Raw genomic sequence first — 9,371 nt, 5'->3', positions numbered from 1 at the left:
TCACACTTCTGTGTGTGCTATACTGCATGGACTTCCCTGAAAACAACAGTTCTCTACAGCATTTTGCACCAAATTTTCTGATGGCCATATCAAAAGCTCTGAGCCATGTGCAATGTCCTTAGTGATATTAACCTCATCATTCAACACCCGCTTTAGTATTTCTTCCTGTTCTAGGTTAGGAAGATTGAGTTTAGTATAACTATTTTTGATCGGATGTGGAGAACCTTTGTGCATTGGACTACTACTTAACTCTTCGTCAGAGGAATGCTGCAAATCTTCACAAACAATGCTTAGCTTTCTGTTTCCTTTCTTCCGTTTCTCAGAATTGCTGTTTAAAATGTCATAGCTTGTTTCACTTTCAGTCATGTCTGCTGCAGGTTGTGTATGAGTGCCATAGTTACAGTGGTCATCCTTTGCTAGATTGCAGTGATTCTTCATTTGAATTGTCTGTGGGCCAACAGCAACGTGGTTGTTACTTTTAACTGTTGTGAGACGTGGGGTCGTGTTGCAAGAATAGGTTCCTTTGTATTTCATGGCTCTTTTTGTACAGAATCCATATCGGCTGAGGAGAATGAAGAAATCTCGACGATACTGTTTAGTGAGGATAGCATACAAAAAAGGGTTGGCACAGGAATTCAGTGGGTAGAAAAACACCAACAGGATCTTGGAATTAGTAACATTGATAAGAGGATACCCTCCTACAGCAGTTAGCCCGAAAAACGCGATGGGTGCCCAGCAAGCAAAATCAGTAAATACCAACATAGCCATCCTCTTGGCCACAGTCATGTCATTTGTCGTCGCCCGACACTGTTGTCTGGTAATGGACACATACATTTTAGCATAGCATGCGCAGATAAGGAGAAATGCCAGGCCATTGATAGTAAGTAATGCGATGAGATATGCTAAATCACCAGAGTCTTTATTTTCCATTGGAAGACAAATGCTGGTTTTGGTGTAACCACTGATTCCCATAAGAGGCAGCATTGCCATTGTTATTGCATACATCCACCCAAAAATCATAATTTTTGCAGCCATTCCCAGTCTAAGACGTCGATTCAAGTGGATGGCATAAGTGATGGCATACCAGCGTTCTAGAGTGATGACAGTTAAGGTGAAAATGGAGAGCTCGCTGGCAAAAACGGTAATGAAACCTGCCACTTTACATCCTGTTCCTGCAAAGAAATCAAAATAAGGAAATTGTATAACATGTCAGTATTGTATACTTTTAAAGATCTTTGTGAGTATATATATATATACATATATACACAGCTACTGACAGAGAATAAATTTTACTTCAAAGATAGAAAAATATGTTATTTGGCTTGTGTAAAAAATTACTGGATATCAAAATGAAACAATTTATCATTCAATTATTAACCCCTTGTAATTACAGAATTAATTCCGTGCAATAACTGTCAAGTCTTCTATGATTAAAAATGCGGTATACACCTGTTCCTACTATTCATGATAATGAATCCTTTCATTATCATAAATACTGTGAACAGCGTATATTTTTTATACTCGTATGTGTTATGAAAAGTAATGGGACACCAAAGGATACTCACACGATATTTAAAATGTCAGCCATGTTGATGATATAAAGTTGTCCCAGTATTGCACTACAAATAAATAACACTTCTCATAAAAGCAGCATAATGCCATTATATCGAAAAGATCTTCGAATATTGGATCATTTTTAATGAATAAAATTATGCAGAATCCATTTACTGTCTTCAGTAGTATCCTTTACTCAATGCTTCTATGTGACAATATGTTGTGTGTGTGACTTGTCCCTCGTTCATAGAGGGCTTGGTTCGAATCCCGTTGGTGACTGGAGTAATTTTTAAGTTTGGATTATATTTCACAAAGAATGCAGTGTGAAGCCGAAGAAATTTGAAGTGCCACTAAGCACAAAGCTCGTCTAACGATAAGGCATTTTTTAATTAAAATTTTTTTAAAAATAAATTTCTGTAGGAAAAGATTAAACTTCTGGAGCTGCAAGCATCACCATCACCATTAATCCTTTTATTCTCAGTTTCGAAACATTCTTAACATTTTTATAAAACTCAGGAGCAATTAGTCGGAAAAATAGTGTTAGTTAGTGTTGTGCATCATCCAGAAAAGGCGGAAGATTATCTACAGAGATGGCATTGTGAATAAAACACTGGGCCACTGGGTGGAGCAAGTAAAGACGCCAGAAGCAAGTAAAGACGTGCATATGCTGATTATGATGTGCCACATACCGGTCTCCTGCTCACATCTAAGATTGCTCAATACGCTGATGATATGATTCAGTGGAACTGACAAATGACATTGGCCAACAGTGAATTGGCACGCCGGCTCAAAATCAGAAAAGAAATTGTCAGTCAAGTAGGTCATACCAAAATGTGAGTGAGATGGATTATTAACTGACATTCAAAAGCAAACATTAAGAAAGGACATTTTATCACAGTTGTTGGCACAAGGAAAGGCTTTTTGTTAAGGCCTTCATCATTTTTAACACTGCAAGCTCCTGGTAAGAAGTCTTAACTCTAATAACAGATGGAAAAATATTGTCACAGTCTCTTCTCCACTAACTGAAAGGGGCACATTTCTATTACTCCGAGCCAACACCGGAAAGTGTAGATATTGAAACATTATTAAGGCTTTTTTTATACACTACCCTTCGGAAAGTATCCGAACAACAAGTCGGTTTCACACTGACGTCACTGCTACTCACTCCAATTGGTGTCGGCATCCCTTTGAACATTACGACACACCCCACCCTCCTTGGTAGGTTCTCTAACAATCGATTATGGACTACAGCGGGTATAGACCTGAATTCCTCCTTGCAGTACAGTGACTAGTTAAAGGACCAGTGTAGGATGTGTTTGTCTAGCCAAACACAAAGTTCAAATGGGGACTCTGCGCCAGCCGTTCCAATTTTTCTACACTCATGTCCATGAACCACTCTAGAACAGCAACGGGCAGAATGACATGGGGCATTATCCTGTTGAAACAAAGATGGTTCTTATAAATACGGACCTATCAAACAGCGACTGACATGGCAGAGAATATCACAGGGCATCGATCATGGAAAAAGTGTTTGCTGGTCTAATGAATCATCCTACTAGTATTTGATGATTTCGAACTGCCTAAATATTATTGTTCAAGCGCATTTCTTTGTCTTCGGGGATAGCACAGTTGGTAGAATCCCGTCCTCCACACACCTGGTGATAAAGACCTGAATTCGAGTCCTGTCGATGGAGAAAGGTATTTTTATAGGCCTTTTTCACAACGTGGATGAGTTAGTGGCTGATATTTTTTTTTTCTCCAGGAAACTCTGGTTTTTCGTCCAACAAACAGAAAATGGACCTCAGAACATACGCATTTTACAGACAAAAGGTATAGTTCTGCACCCATGAATGGTTAAAGAAATACCCTGCATGTTGCAATCCTGGTCATGCTTTAGATAGTATTTCTTAAAACCCATTTACTATGACGACGCAGGCTATTAGAGGACAGCACCTACTTACTTGACATGACCTTTCATAGAGACTGAAAATTTAATATTTAATGGATAACGAGTATATTACAGTATTTAATAAATTCTTTAATACAGAGTTTCGAAATTAGTATATGAGGGTGACTTTTTAATCAGACAGGGAAAATGAAAGGAGTGGCATGGCCGTAATGTGAAACACCTATAGGCTAACTTTATTTAGCTCCACTACTATATAAACATATTTTCGAAGCTAATCAGAGCCTTCAGCAGTCTTTGTCCCCTGACAGAGAAAAAGTTCAGGAAGTTGCAAACTCGATAATTAAAAATTATTATCTCAGCGCATCCCTAGTAGTCTCTGGAGACTTTAGCCTCAAGTTCTTTTAATACTCTCAATTCATTTCTATCTAGAGACGGCAGGGAGGCACTGCTAGAATTCTGCTGTCTTGTGATATGCAGTGTGCGTTCATTAATGGAAGAAAATCTGCTATTTGAGTAGGTGTTTTTTCGTTGAATTTATTCAGTCCTTGAAACCCTTCGTTCATTTCGGCAATTTTGCCTTGGCGTTACATTTCTGGTAGAAGGTTCATGAATTAATCCCGGGGATGCCTGAATCATAGATATTTCTAGCAAGTGGTGCGAGAAACACTGGCTTGCGACACTGAACATTAAAAAGATAAATTTCATTAGCTACAAAACTTAGAAAGAGCTGACGCTTCGTTATCTGCTTTGAGAATAATTCTGGATGATTCTATCCAATGCTCGTTGTTGTTGTTGTTAGGTTTTAGGAGCATCGGAGACTAGAGCAATGTTGCTCCGTGTATACTGTCTGATAAGCCTACACGTATTAATAAATATATAAAAAAGTATTTAACAACCAATTTTTATGAACTTTGAATTCTCAGTTGTTCTGTATTAGATGCGTTACTTTCTCCCTTTTATGCGCGGATATTCGGAAGTTGACTGAAAATAGGAAGAGGAAATAATAATAATAAAAACACTGAGTCTTACCGTGCTGCCAGTCTATGGCATAATTGAAATATACTCCGATAGTATGGACGTCCATAGCAGCTATCAAGAGAAGATAAAACCCCATGCAAAAGTCCGCAAAGGCCAAATTACACATCAAAAATTTGGAGACGCTCATGGTGAACCTTGTGCTCATTAACACCACCATAACAGCCAGGTTGCCCAACATCGCTGCCACAACTACAAACCAAACAGCTACTCGAAGGGCTACATTTCCCATGACGTCTTCACAAGGATTGAAGGCATCGGGTGCGGGAAAACACTGGACGTCTCTGTAGTTGTTGGCCAAGTTTCCACAGAAGGCCTGAAAAGAGCGTTCCGGTTGAAGGGACACCGTAGTTCGATGGAAAGTTCCTTCCACAGCAAACTCATTTTCTTTCGTGTTTCCAAGTTTTCCGAATCCTGTCTGGATTGAAGAAGTCACTGCGTCTCCTCCGCTGAGCAACTCGGGAGACATGCCACCCCACAGATGCGAACCACTGTCGTTGAAAGGGTGAACATATGCGGGATGTTCGTATTCATGTTTGTCGAGGGCGGCGTGTGGCGTTCTTTCATGTCCCCAGCTATTGAAATATCGGCGACTGCTTCTGAGCAAGCGGCTTCTTTTTCGTTTGGTTTTTCTTACATCATATTTAAAGAGTTCTTCATCCTTAAGCTTCCTTATAATAGGATCCGGAGAGTAAGCGGTAGTAGTGTCTTCAGGACAATATCGTTTCTCCATTTCGACCCGGAGCACTTGGTAGCGAGCATATTCCTGAGGATCATGGGTAGCAGGAAATTTGAAAGCACAGCAATGGTAAGGATAGGTCAGATGAGCCTCTCTGATGTAGCGAAAATGATATACAGATGGGAACACTTTAAGTGTAATTGTATCAATAAGTTTCACTATCTCCAGTCCTTCCAGGCCTTTTGTCGGCAGTCTTCTGATACTAGTCTCTGAGAGATCCCTGAAATTGCAAATCAGTGAATTATATGGGAGAATCAGATTTTTTAGTATGTACAAATATATTTAAAAGAAGATTATTACATTAAATACACTGCTGGATAAAAAAAGTATGTGACACTTATTGTTAGATTCGATTCTTTTCTGCGAATGAAGGAATTCTTAAAGTTCTATTCAATTTGGTTGTAGTACACTGGTGTGCAAAACTTAAGGACCAGTCAGGTTTTCACCCATAGCTTCTCATAGGATTGGCCTGGACATGGGAAAAGCATATCTCGTGAGGTACAGAAATGATGAAGGACACAACAACGGAAACAAAACGGTATAGACGGACTTTATTCAAAAATGGCAACATAGCACTGGCTGCCATGATACAGATGCATCACTGCCAAAGATGGAACAAAGGGAAGAGGTGGTCCTCAGTAGGAGATATGGCCACCCCTAATGTCTATGCAGGCTTTGCAACGCCTATCCATACTACAATGTTGTTGATAAGTTCTTGCGGTAACATCGTCCATTCCTCTGTCAGCGCCATCTTCAGCTGGTGAACATTTTCTGGTGGGTGTAGACGTGTCTCTAGGCGTCTCCCTAGAGCATCCCATATGTGTTCGATGGCATTTAGATCGGTGGAACGGGCAGGCTAATAAATACGAACAATGTCGTCACTTTCCAAAAGCATATCAATAGCTGCAGTGCGATGAGGCGTGGCGTTATCATCCATAAACACGAACTCCGGGGCCAATGCCACCTCGGAACAGACGCACATGGGGAAGGATTACCTCAGTACAGTAGCGTGCACCGGTTACAATACTGCCTTCTAGTATCTGGAGTTGTGTACGTCCATCGAAGATAACGCCTCCACATACAACAACACCTCTACTGCCATATCGATCCCTTTCAGTGATGTTTGCGGGGTGATACCGCGTGCCAACCTCTCGCCAGATTAGTTGACGTCCAGAATCGCTGCTGAGACTGAATCTATTCTCATCAGTAAAGAGTACCCTACCCCACTGCGCTGCTGTCCAGTCCTTGTGTTCGATGTACCACTGTAAACGGTGTCTCCGATGGGCAGGTGTTAAAGGGACACAGCGTACTGGCCGTCGGGCAAACAGTCCACCTTTGTGGAGTCGCCTGGCCACAGTAAACCGCGATATCCTGCGTCCTGTGATCCTGTGCAGCTGGTTTGCAATGGATCCCGCTGTCTAGTGTCGGTTCCTCTTGGCCTGTAGGAGTAAACAGCGGTCATCATTGAGCGTTGTTTTTTTTTCGTGGACGACCACTGCTGGTTCTTTGAACAGCTGTACCTGTCGTTCTGAAGGCCGACCACGCACGTGAGACGATGCTATGGGCGATACCGAACTTTGCAGCCACACTCCTCGCACTTCGACCTTCCTCGAGCTTCCCAATTATTCAACCCCGGGTAAAGTCATCCAGATATTGTCTACTGGCCATTTTGTTGTCTGTAGCACTGTATGAAACCAATCGAGCGTCTTTAACAATCGTGTTCACCCTTCGGTAATTTTTACATAACTGCTGCTTTTATCTGTTTATGTGAGCCCACTCGTCACGATTCAAATTTTTGCATGTGCACCAGCTTTCTACTGAACGGCCATAGTTATGCAAATCGCCACAGGCTGTTTCGTTTAATTTTGTGGCTGTAACCTTTATAAATAGTGTTTGTCCTTAAGTTTTACACACCAGTGTAGCTGATCTCAGGTGGAAGGGGTAGCAGTTAACTCTGTGAATTTTTCCGGGGTTTTTCTGCCCGCATAACATGCAAATAATCCTGGTGAGCACATCCGATGTGCAGTCATGGACACAATGCCCATATTAAGACTATATTAGTTACCCAATATTGGGATGATGACCACAGAAGGAAGTAAAAAATAATTACTTTACTACATGTAACTGCGGTTGTGTAGTAAACCGTGGTGGCAATGAGCCATTTAGTGAGTTTTCTTTTTTTTTTTAATAAATTCATTCCAAGGAAGTAAACATGAAAGGAAGGTATACTTATAAATACCTCCGCAGTATAACCTTTGTCTAGATATTGAGCCTCAACTTGACCGTCCCCTTAAAGCTGATATTATCGGTGTTATTATTTCCAATATGATGCTCCTGTGTGAAACCCCATAGCCTATGACTGCAATCTGAGATCTTTTGCTAACTAAACAATTAATCTTTATTGTACTTAAAGATACCATACAATATACCCATCACGACATGCTGCCAGTGATCCCACATGGATCAAGATATCCTAAATATATGCTTTGACTCCTGAGAATTGACGATGATCTCAAGGATAATGAGAGGACCATGTCATGAAATACATATTCACACCCTTACTGCACTTTTTCCACACCAGTATGTGCCTGTAGGATAACATTGCAGGGTAGGGCATATTATATACACTTTCGAGTTCGGCCAAGGATCTGTAATTAATGGCAGTCCCTGGAAAAAAACCTCGGTGCTAACTACAAGGCAAGCCGAAATAAAGCACCTCACGATCGCGATCATGGAGCCCATGATGTAAGAAAAAATAGATTCTTAATGTTGCTGAAATAATGAACATTTCCAGGACGGCAAGTATTCATTATCATTTTTCAATAAGTCAAGCAAATCAGCGTTATGATTATTATGCTTGACATATTGTTTGATGTTATCGTGCAAGACAACCAGCTGTATTACACTCCGCAAGGCTCTTGTGCAGAACCGTTTGCAGTAGTTTGTGAACGGTGACTGTTGGAGCAGTGGAACCACTAGTGTGGTATAACGAATCTCATTCACACTCGCCAGTGACAGAGGCTTGTGGATGTGGTGGAAGCCACAAGGAATAATGAATCAGTATGAGCAACAAACTCTGATGCGGTTAAATAATAATTTGAATTTGAGTTTTTAATTTACATAAATCTCTTTTAGATTTGATGCCCAGGAGATCTGCTACTTTCGTCGCTGCTAAAGAGACTAACTGGTATTAGCTGCATTCTCTAATATTTTGGTAGAGCATTGTATTAGAGGAGTCGAGCTAGTATTTTAAACCTTTGGTGAAAGTGGAATTTTATCGTTTTTTTTTTCTCTGAAACTTTTATTAAGGAAATCTTGGATGAAGATCGAACTTTGTCTTAAATAAATGTTTTTCATTAGAATATGATTTAAAAGTTGTGTACGCTATTTTCTCCTTCCTCATAATTATTCTTAAAAGAAAGAGAAAAACGACTTACAACTTTCTTAAATTCTTCAGGCCAACGAATGCGTCCTCGGCAACATATCTCAGTTTTCGATTTCCTTTGAGGCTTCTGTAAGAGAAAATATGACAAAAATCGACAACTAATCTTAGCATTTTGGGTGAACACATAAAATCAGTTTCCAATTTTACTACGGCCATATGATTGGTGTTTCAAATTTTAGAAAAGTAAGCGGACGTGATAAATCGCATCACGATGAAACGATTAAATTTTCCTTTAAGGAAAAAAAATTGAAAAAGATATAATAAATGAAATTTTACCAAAAACAGCGAACCAATAATTGCCCGTGGCACCAATGGTTTCTCTCTCTAGACTCGGCATGTGTGAATTCGATTCCCATATTTGAACTAAGTGTTTTCTGCACCTTTCCCTAAACGCAGATGCACGAAACAGTTACAGGGATAATTCTACAAACATTACATAAGTTTATTTCCAAAATGATGTTTATACTCGTAGTAACTAAGAGAAAGCTTATTAAAACATTTTATTCCAGATGAAATTTTGAGTTTCTGTGCAAAAGAAATTTCGCACACTCCTTATGCTGATGAAATTATATTTTATTGGAGAGTTAAAAGAAGCGGGAATGTTTGTAATTGAAGAAAGGGACTATATCCCCCTTTATGATCAAAATAATGTAGATTTTTTACTGTTATTTGATGATTAAAGCTCAATT

The 9,371-nt window shown here is 39.8% G+C and overlaps 1 protein-coding gene across 1 annotated transcript in view; it reads right to left on the bottom strand.

The window, feature by feature from the left end:
• The window catches only part of LOC150084586 (lutropin-choriogonadotropic hormone receptor-like), a 240,562-nt gene continuing 231,191 nt past the window's right edge, over positions 1–9,371 (bottom strand). The window contains exons 8-10 of the mRNA XM_090376297.1: positions 8,675–8,749; positions 4,493–5,457; positions 1–1,172 (exon numbers count right to left, since the gene is read on the bottom strand). Coding sequence (XP_090232423.1) covers positions 1–1,172; positions 4,493–5,457; positions 8,675–8,749 — 2,212 coding nt within the window. The remainder of the gene's footprint in view (positions 1,173–4,492; positions 5,458–8,674; positions 8,750–9,371) is intronic.

Source organism: Mastigoproctus giganteus, chromosome 6 (genome assembly GCF_048544385.1).
Source record: "Mastigoproctus giganteus isolate SK-2022 chromosome 6, ASM4854438v1, whole genome shotgun sequence".
Lineage (NCBI taxonomy): Eukaryota > Metazoa > Arthropoda > Arachnida > Uropygi > Thelyphonidae > Mastigoproctus > Mastigoproctus giganteus.
The sequence above is the reverse complement of the archived record's forward strand: the minus strand, read 5'-3'. Positions and strand labels throughout refer to the sequence as shown.